This window comes from Coenobita brevimanus, chromosome 65, assembly GCF_032717465.1.
Source record: "Coenobita brevimanus isolate Jiangsu-jjx chromosome 65, ASM3271746v2, whole genome shotgun sequence".
In the NCBI taxonomy this organism is placed as follows: domain Eukaryota; kingdom Metazoa; phylum Arthropoda; class Malacostraca; order Decapoda; family Coenobitidae; genus Coenobita; species Coenobita brevimanus.
The window spans coordinates 19,761,919-19,781,158 of NC_137018.1; the positions used below are offsets into that span (position 1 = coordinate 19,761,919).

At 41.9% G+C, this 19,240-nt stretch overlaps 1 protein-coding gene across 1 annotated transcript in view; it reads right to left on the bottom strand.

Moving 5' to 3' along the window:
- Nucleotides 1-18,858, bottom strand: part of LOC145404943 (sphingomyelin phosphodiesterase-like) — a 102,303-nt gene extending 83,445 nt beyond the window's left edge. The window contains exons 1-4 of the mRNA XM_080276447.1: nt 18,740-18,858; nt 8,349-8,508; nt 7,958-8,113; nt 7,085-7,323 (exon numbers count right to left, since the gene is read on the bottom strand). Of these exons, the coding sequence (XP_080132573.1) occupies nt 7,085-7,323; nt 7,958-8,113; nt 8,349-8,508; nt 18,740-18,858 (674 nt within the window). The remainder of the gene's footprint in view (nt 1-7,084; nt 7,324-7,957; nt 8,114-8,348; nt 8,509-18,739) is intronic.
- Nucleotides 18,859-19,240: the final 382 nt, after the last annotated feature.

A 19,240-nucleotide genomic window follows, 5' to 3' on the forward strand; every position in this document is an offset into this window, starting at 1 on the left:
AAGTGGCTCAGCGGCCATATTGGGATGCCCAGTCTCACGCTCAATTCAAAACAGGTAAGATGTTCTCGTTTCTCTGTGATCAGGAAATAAAATAGAATGGAAATATATTCAAGCACTGCATCAACTTCAAGAAGAGGAGGGCCTTCATTTAGGAAATAAACTCAGGGATATCCATCTTTCATGGCACACTCAAAAGATGAAAGTAAAACTTGCTGCGCAAACACTGAGTTCTAGTGTAGCAGATGCATTAATCTTCTGTCGGGATTCATTACATCTCCCACAGTTTAAGGATTGTCAGGGTACAGTTAAATTTCTGCAAATGGCTGATAAACTTTTTGATGTACTGAACTCGAGAAACAAATTTGCTAGAGGAATGAAAGCAGCACTTCAACCTGAGACAGAAGTAGTTTCAATGTCATTCTTAGATCAAGCATTTGCTTATCTAATGACTATCACTAATTCTGATGACATCCTCATGTACAAAACTTCTAGAAAGACACCTTTCATTGTTTTTTGGCTGCCATTAAGAGTGCTCAGGCACTTTATAAACAGTTTGTAGGTGTAAATAAGCCACTCCAGTACTTTCTAACTTATAAGCTGTCACAGGATAACTTAGAACTCTTTTTCTGTGCAATTCGAGCATCTGGTGGCTTTCGAAATAACCCTTCTGCGTTAAACCTCATGGCAGCATACAAGAGACTCCTTCTGAGGCATGAAATAAAAACGTCAAACGGGAATGTCTCTGCACAAGACCTCACTGAAGTGCTCACATCTGCAACATCTAGCAGTGTCATGAAGAAAACTTTAGAGGATAAAACTGAAGATATTATGATGGCAAGAAGATATGATATCATTCCTCGCAGTCCTGCCCAAGAAGATCATGATTATGTAGACTGTCCAAACTTTACAGATGTGTCAGATTATAAGGAAGCTGCAGTAGGTTACATTGCCGGATATGGTAAAGAGAAATATTTCATGTCCAGACTGCTTGTCTGCACTTACAGCAACAGAAATTAAGAACAATGATAAAAGTTGTGCATTGATACTGGTTAAGGACAAAGGCGGCTTGATAAAGCCCTCTATGAGTGCTGTGTCTGTCTGCAGATCAACAGAGAAAATATTTCAGAAAATGTTGAAAAGTCATGACAAAGAGCTACGTAACATTCCCAGAATTTCCTCTCTAGTTGCATATTCTGTATTGAAAGAGACTGGTAGCACTGCATTTAAAACACATGATTCCCATATGTTTGAATGTTCAGTTGATAATCACATTTTTTCTTATTAAAGCAGTGGTGCTTGCATATTGCAAGATACGTTTGCATCATCTTGCAAAAGCAACCACTGCTAAAGTAAGAGGCTGTTATGTTAGGAAAACACTAAGTTAGTATTATTTAAGAACCAGTAAGTGAGGGCACTCACCATCCACTCAATTAATGTAATGCTATTAATAAATTGGTATATGTTCGCTTCTAATCGTTGATTTTTGTGTATCCAAAGTAAAATGGTGCGTAGAGACAAGGTAAGGGGACCGGGAATAACTTTTCTTCTCACTTCATTCAGAGCGCAAGAGTAATGGAGAAAAGGCTTAAAATAGCTAAAGTAATTATATTGATAACTGCTCTATCTATTTACATCAGGATATAATGCAAAAAAACACTCGGGAAAGGTTAGTATTTGCGAATTATGATGAGCTGTACGGGAAGGTCGGGACTCGGTAGAGTGGGCATCCTAAGATGGCCGCCGCGCCGGGCCCGCTGGCTTCACTTATCGCCCATACCACAACACAGGGACGCGCGCTCTATATGTATAACTCTGTGGGTATGAGCTGTCAGTGACGAGCGCCACTCATGTATATTTATTTACTAATTTTTCCCTACAGAATATTTAGTAAGATTTCCAAATTAGTACATCGTTTTATATATATAGGCTATAATGGAGCTGTTACAACCCACATAAGTGCTAACATTCGCCTTAAACACTGGTGTGGTGTGAGCCAGCACAAACGACTGCTATCACAATTTCCGCGCCCGCCGTCGGGCGGCGCCACCGTTCCCGGAGTTACACTTTTCCCATAGAGACCCTCGCGACTGTCCCCTCTTATCTATCTCTATACTCTTTGATAGTAGTAGGAGTAGTAGTAGGAGTAATAGTAGTGATAACAAGAAGAGGAAGAAGAAGAAGAAAATAATAATAATAATAATAATAATAATGTCTGTCTATTGCCAGACGCCTTAATCCCGTAGGGGATGGCCCTGTGAGGGGTCGCCTTCATGTCGCCCTGTCCAACGCCATTTCACTGCCCTGCTCCCAGCTCACATCCCCCATCTCATATACCTCTCCACTCCATCCCTCCATCTCATCCTCGGCCTCCCCCGTCCCTCTCCCCCACTCCACCTAACTCACATACATACTCCTCGTTAGTCTTTCGCTCTCCATCCTCGCCACATGGCCAAACCACCTCAACGTATTTCTCCTAACTCTTACCATCACATCAACATCCACACCACAACGCTCCTTCACTGCCTCATTTGTCAGTGTGTCTCCATGTAACTCCACAGGCTCCTAACAAATATATAACTCATTTCCACTGTTCTCAGTCTTGACTTGTGTCCTACCAACAAATTCCAAGCTTCACTTCCATACGTTAGAAATAATAATAATATTAATAATAATAATAATAATTCACTCTCATCTTAAATGTCAGGACCAACTTGCCTAGCTCCGGGCTCCTACGCTCCTCACTGGGCAACGTAGGGTTGGATGATGGATGGATGAATGAAAAATCTATCTATCTATATACCTAGGCTGCTTCCCCCAAGGAAAGGGAGGTAGCCGAGACAGGACGACTCACTCTCCATTTACTCATCCATTCAAACACATTCATTCGCATCTTAGCCCCAAAGGGGAGAACGGACAGATCCTCACCACATCACACCGCACAAGGGTCAACTGCGCAATGCAATCAGTGACATTCACAGCAGGGCCCGACAGCAGAACTGGTTTACCCCTGCCACATCATAACAGACCCATCCCCTTACCCGCACCTGACCTGACTAGCTGATCAGACCAAATGCGGGAGAATATCCCCTCAGGGCTGCGTCATCACTTATTCATTCACAATTTCTCTCCATTTATTTCTGTCACGCACAGCCACTCTTCCTTGCTCAACAGACATCCCTCTCGCATTCAGCGCTCTCTTCACACTGTCCATCCATCCTATTCGTGGTCTTCCTCTCAGTCTTACACCTCTCACATCAGATCTAGTTATCTTTTTCACCAATCGCTCATTATCCATTCTCTCCATATGCCCAAACCATTGCAACACCCTCTGCTCAACTCTACCAGCCATCTCCCGAACAACTCCAGTTCTACTTCGCACTTCATCATTTCGCACTCGATCCATATGCGTCACTCCACACATACTCCTCAGACATCTCATCTCCATTACATTCAAACTTTTCCTCTCTGCTACACCCATATTCCATGTTTCAGCCCCATATAATGCAGTCGGTACCACAACACCCTCATACAGCCTTCTCTTTACATCCATTCTAAGCGAACGACATTTAAACACTTTTTTCATTCCTCCCAGCACCTTTCCTACTTCATTTATTCTAAACTTCACTTCTGCATCTATTCTTCCATCCACAGCAACATGTGACCCTAGATATTTAAAACAATCTACCTCCTCAAGCAACTCACCATTCAAAACTATATTCATCCCTCTACCATCTATCAACCTCGTACACTTCATCACTTTACTCTTATTCTCATTTACTTTCAATTTCCTCCTTTCACACACCCTTCCAAACTCCTCTGAATCAGTCACCAGAGCAGTATCATCTGCAAACAGCAGCTGCTTCAGATTCCACTCTCCACCATCAATATTTACCAGACTCAAACCACCTAAAACTCTTGCATTCACCTCCCTTACAACACCATCCATGTAAATATTAAACAACCAAGGCGACATCACACATCCCTGTCGCAGCCCCACTCTCACGGGAAACCAATCACTCACAGCATTTCCCACTCTTACACACGCTCTACTATTTACATAAAAACTTTTCACCCCTTTTAGTAACCTACCATCAAGTCCATACAATCTTAAAACAGTCCACAAAGCCTCCCTATCAATTCTATCATACGCTTTCTCTAAATCCATAAATGCCCAAAACACATCCTTGCCTTTCGCTAAATACTTTTCACACACTTGTCTCACAGCAAACACCTGATCATCGCATCCCCTCCCTCTCCTAAAGCCACACTGCTCATCACTAATCACTCCCTCTGTACCCTCTCTAACTCTCATAATTAACACTCTACCATACACTTTACCTACAACACTCAACAGACTTATACCCCTAAAGCTAGTACATTCATACTTATCACCCTTGCCTTTATACAACGGGACCACACAAGCACTTGCCCAGTCAATTGGCACCATACCTTTCTCAAAGCACACATTCAATAATCTTACTAACCAGTCAACAATAGTCACTCCACCACCCTTCAGGCATTCCACAGCACACCCATCCATACCTGCAGCTTTCCCTGTTTTCATCTCCTTTACTGCCTTCTCCACTTCCTCCTTCGTGATCAAAGAATCATTCAACTCTCCCAACACATTTATTCCTTGCACCCTTCTATCTGCCACAATCTCAGCCACCCTTTTCTCCTCTACATTTAACAATCTTTCAAAATACTGTGCCCATCTCTTCCTTACTGCATCCATCTCAATTAACATCCTTCCATCCTCTGCTTTTACTCGTTCTTCCTTCCCAGACTCTCCCTTTCGCACCCTTTTCACCTCCTTCCAAAACATTTTCTTATTCTGTTGAAAATTCTCTGTCAGCCGGCTACCCCACCTCTCATCTGCTGCCACTTTAGCATCACGCACAGCCCTTCTCGCTCTATTCCTCTTTTCCTTATACCTTTCATATGACATCTCATCCTTCCTCTGCAGCCACACTTCATATGCACGTCTCTTCTCAGCCACAGCCATACTTACTTCCTCGCACCACCATTCACTTCCTTTTCTTACACCACCACCCACACGTCTCACACCACACACCTCTTCTGCATGCCCCACAACAGCACTCTTAAACAACTGCCATTCCTCCTCCACGCTGCCATTTTCCCGATCTTTCACTGCGTTCCACTCATCTTTCAATTTCTCCTGATACTCTATCTTTTTCTCTCTTTTATCCAACTCACTCACTTTCAAAACCTCCCTGCCACACCTAACCCTCCTAGCTCTCACCCATCTCTTACCTACTCTTAACTCTCCCTCCACCAGGTAGTGGTCAGACATACCTCCACCCTCCCCTCTCAGAACTCTCACATCCAACAATCTTCCTATTACATTCCTAGACACAACCACATAGTCCATCAAGGCTCTATCAACAACCCTTCCACCCTCCTGTCTCACCCATGTATACTTATAAATATCTTTCTTCTCAAACAGCGTATTCCCAATCACCATCTCTCACTCAACACACATCGCTATCATTCGTTCCCCATTTTCATTTCTTCCAGGCACACCATGCATACCAACTACGCCTTCAACTGCTACATTTCCCATTCTAGCATTCAGATCTCCCATCATTACCACATTCACATTCGCTCCCCTGTGGCGGGGGGGACACAACCTGGCCGCACTATGGGGTGGTACTACTACTCTGCGGCCAGGTTGTGTTAGGAAGAATACTGCCACCGTATTCCCTGCGTGTCGTAAAAGGCGACTAAAAGGGGCGGGGTGAGGGGACTAGGGACCCCCTCCCCTTTTTTTTAGTTTCCTAAAAAGAGACAGGCCAGAGGAAGGGATGGGGGATGGAGTTATCCCCGTACCCTGAAGATTGGGTCTATGAATGTGCGTGGATGTAGTACAATTGAGGCTAAAAGGGAGGAGATTGGGAGAATGTTTGTGAGAAGAAAGTTGGATGTGTTAGCTTTGAGTGAAACGATGATAAAAGGGAAGGGGGAATCTATGTTTGGAAGTGTGAATGGAAGATTGTCAGGTGTTGATAGAGGAAGGGCAAGAGAAGGTGTGGCCTTGTTAGTGAGTCCGGAAGTACAGCAGTGTGTGATTGAATGGAAGGAGGTGTCATCGAGACTGATGTGGGTGAAAGCGAAATTTGAACGTGAGTTGTGGGTGTTTGTGAGTGCATATGGGCCTGGTAGTGAAAGGGATGAACAAGAGAGGGAGTCTTTCTGGAATGATGTTGATGAATAATAATAATAATAATAATAATAATATGGTGGTTGGTGGGGGCGCTCACCATCCACTCACTCGATGTAGTGCTGCTCTCGGGTGTCTGCCCTTTCATCTCCTCCATCCTTCTTGCCTTCCATCCTCTTCTGTCTTTCTTTCCTTGTCCTTCTGCCTACGGGTGACTTTACACTCCCTCTTCTGTCTTTCTTTCCTTCATTTTTTCTTCTTCCTTCTGCCTGTGCCTGACTCAAAAACTTAAAACATAATAAGTTCTTTCTTTGTTCATGGCCCACCTTCCCACAAACTTTCATTGAAATTCATTGAGAACTTTTGGAGATACTGTGCGAGATACTCCGGACCCTGATCCGTCCCCCAAACTGAATAATTTCTTCCTTGGCCCATGACCCACCCTTGCAAAAAATTTCATCAAAATCCGTTCATCACTTTTTTAGTAATCCTGGATCCGGATCCAGATCTGCCCCCAAATTTAATCAATTCATTCTTGGTCCATGGCCCACCTTTCCACAAAATTTCATTGAATTTCATTAAGAACTTTTGAAGATACTGTGCGGGATACACCGGATCCGGATCCGGATCCGGATCTGGATCCGGATCCGCCCCGAAATTTAAATATTTCTTCCTTGGCCCATAGCCCACCCTTCCACAAAATTTCACGACAATCCGTTAATAACTTTTTGGGTAATCCTGCTAACAAACAGATAAACAAACCAACGGAGGCTAAAACCTAACCTCCTTGGTGGAGGCAATAATAATAATTTAAATCATGGAAGATCGGAGTCAATAGCACACACACACACACACACACACACACACACACACACACCCACTTTGTTTCCCTGCAACACTTACACAAGGTCAGGCTGCACAATAGCTGCTGCCTGTGCAATGAGGTCCTCAGTGGTGCGCAGGGGTACGTCACAGCTGGCCAGTGACCCCCAGTGGCCGGCGCCTTCCTCCCCGGGCCCAGGCATGCCGGTGTAATGGCGGCAGCAGTTGGGGTGGTCACAGGTGGTGGCGCTGCCCTCCTCGTAATTCAGATCCACATGCAGGTCAGACAGGTGCAGGATCTTTAGCGTTGAGGCTGGGGGCTGGCCAAGGACAAAAATCATAATGGGACCTTATTTATAAGCTATCCTAGACTTTGACTGTGTATAAGACTGACTCTACATACATTGTGTCTTCATTCATACGATGCTAGTATCAAATATTGCCCATTCAAATTAAAATAATAATCATTTTTATTATTATCATTATTATTATTATTAAGATTATTATTATCACCGTCATCACCACCACGATCATCATTATCACCATCATTAAGAACATCACTATGTAATGGAGTCATGTTTGCACAAGAAGTGGTTAGGATCCTCTACAGATATGACCCATGGTGAGCAAGTTAATTGGTAAGAGTACAACTACGTCACTACGATCTGCTACAGTAAATAATAGGATGGACTAGAACATGACTTTGTAAGACTTAGGGGCTGTGTGTGTGTGTGTGTGTGTGTGTGTGTGTGTGGATGGATGGACAGACGGATAGATGGATAGACGGATAGATGATTGGATGGACAGATGAACTGACAGACGGATGTATAGATGGATAGACAGATAGATAGATAGACAGATACACAGACAGACAGACAGATAGATAGATATCAACACAATGGCCTATTTTACATTTTTCTAGGTATATCCAGACAATTATTATTCGGCACTAACCTCCTGCGGCTCTGGGTGTGACGCGGGGGGTTTGTTGTCGGGAATATCAAGCGTCCAGGTGTCCAGTTCGGTGCTTTCACATCCGGCGCTCAGTAACCACCCGCAGATGGTGTCGTAGTCGTAGTGAGTGTTGTTCAGCACGTAAAGCACCTCACCCTACAGTATATCACCATCATTATGACATATTCTCCAGCTAAGGGTGGGGTGAGGGAAAAAAAGAAAAAAAGGAAAAGAAAAATCACACCACATACAAGTCATTATTTTGTAGCAATGTGCTGAAAAGTATAAGTGGATATATTACATGACTCTCTCTCTCTCTCTCTCTCTCTCTCTCTCTCTCTCTCTCTCTCTCACACACACACACACACACACACACACACACAGGACATACCCCTGCAAGCCTGACCATCCCCTCACAAACGTCAGGTGGGAACAGCTCCAGGTTGATGCATTCGAGAATAACGAAATCCTCAATCTCTTCCACAGTTGCCCCCACAGCCAGCATCCCATCCACCGCCGCCACCAGTGCCTTGCACTCCAGACACGTGTACCTGCACAAGAAGGGCAAAGCTGAGGGTTGAATTTTAAGAAGCATAATAGGATTCGTAGCCTCTCCTCTTCAGCAATTTATTTCACAATTTGCGCTTTAACGTTCTCTTGAATGTTATTGATATCGTTCTGGTATTGACATAGTGTGCATCAATTGCATACAAGAGGATGTTAAGGTGCAATGTGAGGGAAAAAATCGGTAAGGCAAATACGCTACCAAGTCTGTGCTACTAAAATATACGATCCTTAAATTAATTCCTGTCGGCTGCATTACGGTCAAGAAGGAACACAGACAAGTATTACAAGTTCCAGTCTTTCACATGAACACGAGCTGCACATCTGTCTTGTGACTTAAAATATAACAGTTTGTGGAGTGCGTTCTACTATTACGGTGCATTCCTGTATCTTCAGCCAACCTCCCACCAAGCGATGTCACAACCGCCTGTACATGAGGGTCGTGCACTGGGACTGTCGAAGAAGGCTTAATTTAATATTCTGTCTTTCCGGTACACGAGGGTCATTAACTCCTTCAGTCAGAAGACGTCCTTTTCTTTTTTATTCTTGTCGCTGCCACACGATTTCATTCAGTTTAGGAGGGCTTGTAAAATCTTTTCTCAGTTGAATTATAACTGGTGGTGGCAAGAATATAACAAACACGTGAACTGTTGAAGGATCAATGTGGGAATCAGTTTTTGTCAAGTCCCAATGGAGAGAGAAGAATGCTAAACCATAATCACCAACGTTTTCAGTGACAAGGCACACCGTAGAGGAGAAGGTTAAGACCCAGTGGTTCTTAAAATTTTTAGGGTGGCTCCCCCACTGACAGTTGTTCCTCATCTCCACCCTCTCCACCTCTCTTTTCCTTCCTCTTCCTTATCTTCCTTCATCAGAGTTTATATTTTCATTTATAATGCAGTCAGATACAATTATATGAACAATAGAAATATAGCTTCTCTACAGTGTAAACATCCAGATAAGATATAAATGGATGTATAGTTATTTTTCTTTTACCCTCCCAACCGGGAATCAAACCCGAGACTTCTAGATAAAAGTCAGGCACTGATACCACTACACCTGGAGTAATAAGAGCTGAGCTACCTGAATTTGTTGACGAAACAGGTAAAATCCAATATGGGAGGATGTTCAGTCACAACACATCAGGATTATTGCTCAGTTCCACGCAACTCAGCAAGTGACAGAGCAGTTTTATCTAGTCCAGCCACAACACGAGCGCCATTATATGTTGGAGACACACATTACACGCATGAGTACAAATGTTTTTTATGCTCCTGACCGGGAATCGAACCAGAGACTTATAGATAGATAGATAGATCCATCCATCTATCCATCGTCCAGTGCTACATTGCCCCATGAGGAGCGTAGGAGCCCGGGGCTAGGCAGTTAGTCCCGACAAGATGAGAGTGACCAGCCTCACTCATCCCTGAGTGGCATTACATGAGCAATCAACCCCAACCATCCCTTGGATATAAACCTTCACTGGCTCAATCCGATTGGAGCGCAATAATTACCCACTAAACCACTAGGCGCCAAAATTTGGTTATATGGTTACCACCCACACTGATGGCAGGAAGGCACAAAAATGAAGTCAACTGGGGGAAGAAATAGGGGAGGAAGACCTAATCAAGGAATTATTACATGGAGTGCCGACACTGAAGCCGGGAAAATGAATGAAATGGGTAGTTGAAATAGGGACTGGAAGGTGAAGAAACTCAAGAATGGCAGAAATCTGACATGGAAACTGAAGAAATGGATGACGGGTTGGGTAGTTGAAATTGGGAATGGAAGCTGACGAAACTCAAGAATGGCAGCAATCTGACATGGAAACTGAAGAAATGGATGACTGGTGGGAGGAAGAGGGAAGGGATAACGAACTGATGAAGGAATCTCTAGTGTGAATGGGCCGGCTCAATCCGATTGGAGTGCAATATTTACCCACAAAACCATCAGGCGCCAAAATTTGGTTATGTGGTTACCACACAGCGAAGTATATGGTTTCCTGGTGTACAGGAAACCATTTGGCTTGTCACTCAGTGTAGTCACCCACAGGCAGAAGGAAGGGTAAAGAATGAAGGAAAGAAGGACAGAAGAGGAAGTGTAAAAGTTACCCGCAGGCAGAAGGACAAGGAAAGAATGAAGGAAAGGAAAACAGAAGAGGATGGAAGGAAAGAAGGATGGAGGAGAGGAAAGGGCAGACACCCGACAGCAGCACTACATCGAGTATATATATATATATATATATATATATATATATATATATATATATATATATATATATATATATATATATATATATATATATATATATATATATATATATATATATATATATATATATATATATGGAGCCTCTGTGGTAATGTGGTAAAGTGTGCGTTTTTGTACATGGAAGAATGAGGGTTCGAGCCCCAACAGGGTAATAAACTTTGGGAGCTTCTGGCCACGTACTGCTTTGGCGGACATAAGGGATGCTGTGGCTGAACCAGTGTCTCATGCTATAAAGAACGCTTGCACCCAGTCAGCTTGCGCGGGCCGATTACGCTTGGTTCAGAGACTACACACACATCCAAAGCCACTCCAACACTACAGTTACACTTACATGCACTTCTCACCCTACATACAGTCTCTGTGAGACAGCTTAAGCCACTGAGTAGAGATACATAGGCTGTATCGTCTCCACTTCGGTCGGGATATATATATATATATATATATATATATATATATATATATATATATATATATATATCACAGCTGTAGATATGTGTAGGTGAGACCTGGACACAGACAAAACCGATGGAAAACCATCCATTCTCAAAGAGCAATGGAAAGATCATTGTTGGGAATATCCTTGACAGATAGGAAGAGATCAACTTGGATGAGACAGCAGAATAAAGTCAAAGACATTAGTAACGTTATAAAAGAACAGAACTGAAAATGGGCACGTCTTATACCAAGAATAATGGATAACTGATGGAGCAAAAGGCTGACTGACTAAACTCCAAGAGATTGTAAGCGTACCAGAAAAAGGCCAGACAGGAGGTGAAGAGATGGGATAGAGAAATTTGCAGGAAAAACGTGACAGTGATTGGCTCAGTCAAAGAATTCGTGGTAAGGGTTAGGAGAGGTCTTTGTTCAGCAGTGAACTTGCAATGGCTGGTGATGGAAGAGTTGAGAGGAAGGATGGGACTAGAGTGTATTGGTGTTGTGATGAGGCTAGGTAGATTGTAATTGTTTGGAGAGGTGGAGAGAATGGAAGACGATAAAAAGGTGCAGAAAGTGAGAAGTACTAACGTTAGGAGTAGGGTTACTAGAGGCAGACCAAAAAAGACCTGGGACGTAGTCACTGAGTGTGACCTCAGCTGTAAGGGACTGAATAGGGAAGCTGCCAGAGGTCGAGCAGCATGGAGAGCAGCCATTAGGTGACCAAGGCCAATGCATGCAAGCATGTTGGTGCCTTTAATAACGATATATATATATATATATATATATCTATATATATATATATATATATATATATATATATATATATATATATATATATATATATATATATAGGTGCCTTTAATAACGATATATATATATATATATATATATATATATATATATATATATATATATATATATATATATATATATATATATATATATATATATATATATATACGGTCTGTGTGTGTGTAATTTTTATTCACTGGGTCGGTCAGGATCACTAGATGGTCGTGATCGTCAGCTTTTACCCTCCCAGAAGGGAGCTGAGAGCTCATGTAGTCCGATCTAAGGGCAAGGCTGTGACCTTCACACACCCACACACCCGTCCCCTTGCTCAAGGGGGACAGTAACCACCCACTTCGTCAATGAAACTTTTCGCAACCTGAGCGAGGCACGAACTCCCGTCTACCAGATGGCAAGCGAGAATGTTACCACTGCACCAGCGAGCGGTGTGTGTGTGTGTGTGTGTGTGTGTGTGTGTGTGTGTGTGTGTGTGTGTGTGTGTGTGTGTGTGTGTGTGTGTGTGTGTTCTTACCTAATTGTATCTTTATAGGAATGAGTCAAGCTCGTACTGTCCCGTGTCTTAAACCATTTTTATCGTACATATCCTTAATTTTATTAATTGTATTGGCACACACTATTTCATTCGATAGTGCATTGCACTGATCAAATACTCTATTTGGGAGACAGAATTTCATTACGTCTTTATCTCCTCACTTTTTATGCAGTCTTTTGCAGTGTCCTCTTGCTGATGTATCCCCATAGGTTATGAAATCAATTATGTCTATTTTCTCCTTCCCTGATATGCATTTATATATCATAATCATGTCTCCTCATTTCCTTCTCTCCTGTAGTGTAGGCAGATTCAGTTTTTCTAGTCTTTCTTCGTAGCTTAGATCCCTTAAGCTTGGTACCCATCTTGTAGCAGCCCTTTGAACTTTTTCAATCTTATCTATTTGTTTTTTGAGATTAAGACTCCAGACTTCTGATGTATACTCCAGGGTTGGTCTGATGAATGTTATTATCTTTCTTGGCATGTCTTCATTTATGTATGTGAATGCTATTCTCATATTTGCAAGCAGTGTATACATGTTCCGTACCTTCTCACTGATGTGGTCAGCCGGAGATAGTCTGTTATTAATAATCTCACATTGGTCCTTCTCTCTTTCTGTTGTGTGTAGGGTTTTATTTCCTAACTTATAATCCCAATCAGGTCTTTTTCCACTTTTACCAAACTTGATTACATGGCACCTGTCCACACTGAATTCCATTTGCCATGTATTGCTCCATTCATGAAGTTTATTTAATTCTTCTTGTAGCTCTTTACAAAAGTCTACATTAGTAATTGACCTTTGTATTTTTGCATCATTGGCAAACACATTTAGATAGCTTTCATTCCAAGCGTTGCTATCTTTATCACTTATATATACTAAAAACATGACTGGTTCCAGCACTGAGCCCTGTGGAATTCCGCTAGTCACTTCTCTCCATGATGAGTAATTTCCCCTTAGTACTGTTCTCATTTCTCTTTTTTTGAGAAAATCTTGCATCCAACAATACAGTTTGCCTCGGATTCCTCCTTGATGGTACAGTTTCCATAAAAGCCTTTGGTGCGGTACACTGTCAAATGCTTTCTTAAGCTCTAAATAGATACTGTCCACCCATCCTTCTCTTTTCTGCAATGTTTCTGTTACTCAGTCATGGTAGCTCAACAGATTAGTAACAAAAGATTTTCCTTTTCTGAAACCAAACTGCCTTTCTGTTATCATATTGTGTTCTTCTAGATGATTTACCTAAGCTTTTCTTATCAGCTTTTATAATACCTTGCTTACAACACTGGTTAGTGATACTGGTCGGTAGTTGAGTGGATTTTGTCTATTTCCTTTCTTGAATAAGGAAACAATGTATTCTTTCTTCCAAATATCAAGTAGTTTACCTTGTCCCGAGGATTCCTTGAAAATTAAAAATAATGGTTTACTTAACTCCTTTCCACATTCATGTAGCACCCAACATGAAATTTCATTAGGACCATTTGCTTTTCCCTTGTCTAATACTTAGCTCCTCCTGTATTTCTTTTTCTGATATTTGTATATCTGGTAATATGTGTGGGCATGCATGTTCCATATCATCCCTCTCAAAAGTATTTTTTTCTGTAAAAACTGACTGGAAATTCTTGTTTAGTGTTTCACAAATATCTTTCTCTTGTGTATAGGTGATCCCTTTATCCGTAATGGATTGTACTTTATCTTTTACTTTGGTTTTGCTTCTGATGTAACTGTAAAATAGCTTCGGTTTATCATTACTTTTGTTTATGATATCCTCCTCAAACTGTTTTTCGCCTTCCCTCCTTATTCTTGTATAATCGTTTATTGCCTATTTATATGTTATATGCCCTTTCACTATTGTGTCTTCTGTATCTGTTCCACAACAAATATCTTTTTTCTTTTTATTTTTTACATTCTCTAATGAACCATTTCTTTATTTTCTTTTCTGCTTCTTTGTGCTGTGGAATGTACTTCTGGACTCCTACTTCATAAAGTTCACAGAATTTTTTATATATAGCATTTAAATCTTGTCCTCTAAGCTCCTTTTCCCAATCAGTTTCTAAGAAGTACTTCTTTAGGTCATGGTAGTTTCCCTTTTTATAATTTAGGCTCTTTTTGTATCTTTCATTGCTGTTAACTATGTCATATGCAATCCTGAAGTGGCAGTTTAGTACTGCATGGTGGCTTTTGCCAAATGGAGGGTGATACATTAAATTGTCAATATCGTTTTCTTGCCTAGTAAATATAAGATCTAGCACTGTGGATACATCGAGTCCTCTTTTTCTGGTGCATTCCCTTACATGTTGCGTTAGGAAAAACTCCTGCACGAGATCCAGGAGCTTTTGGTCCCAACAGCTTTCTTGGTTTATTGTATCTAGAATATTCCAATTTATATTTGTATTAAAATCTCCCGTTGGTATAATTATTTCCGATTTCTCTTCCATTCTATGTAGCAATGCTCTTAAACTCTGAATTGTACTCTCTGCCAGATCCTCATATTCGCCTTTTTCCCGTGTATTTGATCTGGGTGGCATGTACAAATTGGCTACAATCACTTTCCCTTCAGATGTATTGATCTCTACTGCAGTCAGTTTTACTTGTGAGGGTGTATCTAGTTCTATCTCTTTGACTTTTAGATTTTTCTTTGTTAATATTATAATTTCTTCTCCTTTTTTTAAGTTCCTATCTCTTCTCCATATATTGTATTCCTCTAAGTTTAGGATGTCATTTGATATCCTTGGTGTTAATTTTGTTTCAGTTAGACATATTATATGTGGTTCATTTTCTCTGATAGAATCATTCATCTCTAATAATTTAGATACGATTCCATCCACATTTGAATACATCAACTTAACCATCTTATTTACATACTTCTCATGACTTGGTTTTACTACCTTCCTCCTTTTTATTCCTTCCTGTTTATGTATCACTTTCGAACCTGCAATCCAATTACTTTGTAAAAAAAAAAAAAAAAAGTATTCTCCTCCTCTGATCTTCCCTTGTTCTTTGTTTTTGCTTCCTCATTTCTTTTAGTAATTCCAGCTCTTCTTGAGTTAGACATTTTTTTATCCACACATTTTTGAAATCCTCTTTTTCCATGAGTTTCTTTGCATTTTTTTGTATCTTCTCCACAGTGTTTACACTCTGGAAGGTTACCTTTAGAGGCCTTGACTTATTTCTCTCGTATTTCCATTCCCTTTTGTGTTCCTCTATGTCTTTAATTCAGATTTCCTCTGATACTTCCTTCAATATGCTCATTACATTTGCCATCTCCTTTTTGTCTCTCGAGATCTTGTTTCTTATTTCTTCCTCTTCTGTACCAGTGTGTGTGTGTGTGTGTGTGTGTGTGTGTGTGTGTGTGTGTTTATCATGTTGGAAATCAGTGCTTGTCTTCCTGTTTACTTGATTTGTGTTTATTAGTTTATGAAAATTTAATTTTGGACTACAATTTGTTCTTTCTCTTGTGGGTGATCCTTCTGTAATTACACTATATGTCTTACTTTTCATTTTGATCTATGTATTACACATTTGTAAGCTGTGGTCAATAAACTGTCTGTCTATCTATCTACGTATCTATCTATCTGTGTGTGTGTGTGTGTGTTTTAATGACTCTGATGGCTCACATACTGCAGAAGAAGGGGTGATGTCACGCTATCACGATACAGAAGTACTGATTCACGTTTTAGAAACTGAGAAGAGGCCTTCATTACGGGATTCTTCCACAGAGGATTACGAAAATAAAATAAAGGGATGGATCCACCATTTACATTTTTTAAAGACCTCAGTCACTAGATAACCATGCACAGCTCTTCCTCACGTCCTTCATCATGAAAACATGCCGGCACACTACCACAGCACAATACTGCTGCCAACAAACAACGCTTGTGTGAAGAGGGTGACAAAAAAACGCACGTCCGAACGCACAAAAAATACTGCGCATCAAAAAACACTCGTGTGAAAGGGTCCTGAGGGAGGAGAGGGCACTGGGGAGGACGGCAGCGCCACCTCATCCCCCACCTTCTCCGAGACCCTCATGAGCGGAGCCCCAGTTGATGATGGCCCTTTTGGGGTAGGGACAAGGAAGGCACAGAGGAGGATGGACGGCCACCTCACCCCCCCCCCACCACCACCACATCTGAGACCTTACTGAGCCAGAGCCCGGCCGGGAAATGTGGTGATGGTTTTTTAAAGGTAGGGACAGGGGAGACACGGAGAAGGTCTGGCAGGCCACATCATACTTCATCCCCCTTCAGGGGTGGAGGTGAGCCTACTAGGGGAGTGCTACCAAATACTGGGGAACAGAAGTACTGCTTGGACCTAGCAGGGCCAGCCTAGATGGGTGCAATCCATGCTAGAAGAGTATGGTAGCAGCTGACAAACTAAAAGCACTCACTCCATTTGAGTCAAAGATCTACCAGAAGACCCGCCATGTTGTAAAAATACCCCTGCTAATAGCAATACACCAGTCCAGTATGAGACAGCCTTAGCATGTATTCAATATGGACAGTGGGTGTTAGCGTTAAAGTGGTGACATGTACTGTAGAGGTGTATGATATGTAGGAGGACTACTGGGCCTTGGGAGCAGGCTGTGAAGGCTATGCCCAGAGTCGAGCACATAAAAAAAAAAAAAAAAGGCCCCAGTACCTGGCAGCAAGAGAACTAGTGGTTACGGTGGTGATCAGAATAGCTCTGGAGCAGGGAGTAGTGAGAATCTCTTGAGTAAAGGACTAGGCCACTAAGGGTTAATGAATATCTGCACTTACACTGTAGGGACTATGAAAACGGAAGGTGACCTATTGGTATTGCTTGAAGAAATATGCACTGTCAGATGGGACTTTGTGAAATTAGATCAGGTGAAGAGCAGAAAGTATTAAACAGAGGACATGTATTATAATGAAGAGGCAAATCTGAGGGTTGTATGAAAGAGAATGGAGTAGCATTCCTAATTACCAGGCATCTTAAAAAAAAAAATTGCAGAATATGTCAGAATAAATGAAAGAGTAGCTGTGGTCATGATAGATACAAATTAAAGGTAGTCCAAGAGTATGAATCAACAAGTAGCTATAGCAATGAAGAGGCAAAGGAAATATTAGAAATATCAAAAATAGATCAGTCGGAAGCAGGAACTATTCAAATACGTCAGCTGTCAACCCTAATTAACGGTACAATATATACATATATACATTCGATAGAAACCATAACCATATAGTAGAAAAGTCACATCACTCTGATCAGTCCGGTCTCTGTCAAGAAAGCCATCAATTTATCAGTCATAACAATATCCCCATCACCCAGGATGGTGGAAAGGGTGAAGGGGACGTCTGCTGCACCGCAGTAATTTATAACTGAAGCTCGTTCACGAATAAATCGCCGACAGCACAGGATGATATGACTGATAGATAACACAGCATCACAGATGTCACAGTGCGGCTGGAATCGTCATTCCATATATGTTTTCATGTGTGTTATGATGGTGGCAATATGCCATAATCTCGCCAACACTTTTTCTTCAAGGCGACTGGGTCGGTTGGCAGTATCCCAGTCGCCCAGGTATGGCTTACATGTCGGAATATTTAGTCTGGTCCACTGACCTTGCCACAGAAGATTTATTGATTTCTTTCCTTGACAGAGACTCGACCGTAGATCACAAGGAACGCCCCAAGTCTCCTCGAGCCCTACAGCCGACTTTGCAGGTAAGTCAGCCTGCAAATTACCGTAGATACGACAATGACCAGACACCCAGATCAGCGTGAACGACTTGATGCATGAGCGCAATTTATTAACGATGCCGCCCTGGATCTCGCGTGAGTCCGTAGTGCAAGATGCATTTGCCTGAAGGGCTGATTTTGAATCTGAAAATATGACAAATAAACCATGCCAAGAATTTAGAGCATAGTCTATGGCTTTGTCAATTGTAAAAAGTTCGGAGGTAAACACAGATGTACGAGTCGGCAACCGATACCTGAGGGCACATGCAGTCGACCACACACTAGCACCTACACATTCACTTGACTTGGAGCCATCGGTGTGCAGTTGGTGGGACCCCAAGTAATGAATGATGATGTAACAAAACAAGTGGTGGACCTTCGCCTCTGGCGCCGTGGTCTTTGGTGCTGGGAGCTACGACACATCAACAGTAAAGCCGGGTGGCTTCCACTGCGCTATATTTTTAGTCACCAACTTGTCACAGTCACTGAGGTCCTCACCAAGCTCCTGCGTAAGTAAGTGGAGGTAAACAGCAAGTGGTCGACACCCCCCCCCACAGAAGATGTTGATATTAATGCAGGGGGTACAGGCCATGTTGCCGATATTGTTTTTTCTAGTTGTCCTTACCCCATAGGATAATGCCAGGTGGTTTCAATGAATATGGAGGGGAGGCACATTCACCTCCACTTCCATTCAAGCTAAACATGTACACCGGACGGCTCCAAGATACATTTGCAAACATTTATTCTGCAACACATCCAACCTCCTCAGTGTGGCATTGGATGCCGAGCCATACACCTGTGCGCCATAGTCTAGCTTGGATCTAATAAGGGATTTATACACCATTAATAAAGATTTTCTGTCGGCACCGCATGTAGTACCTGCTAGGTACTTGAGAACATTTAATGATTTGTCACAATGAGCAAACAAGTTATTAACATGAAGTTTAAAATTCAATCTGTGATCACAATATATT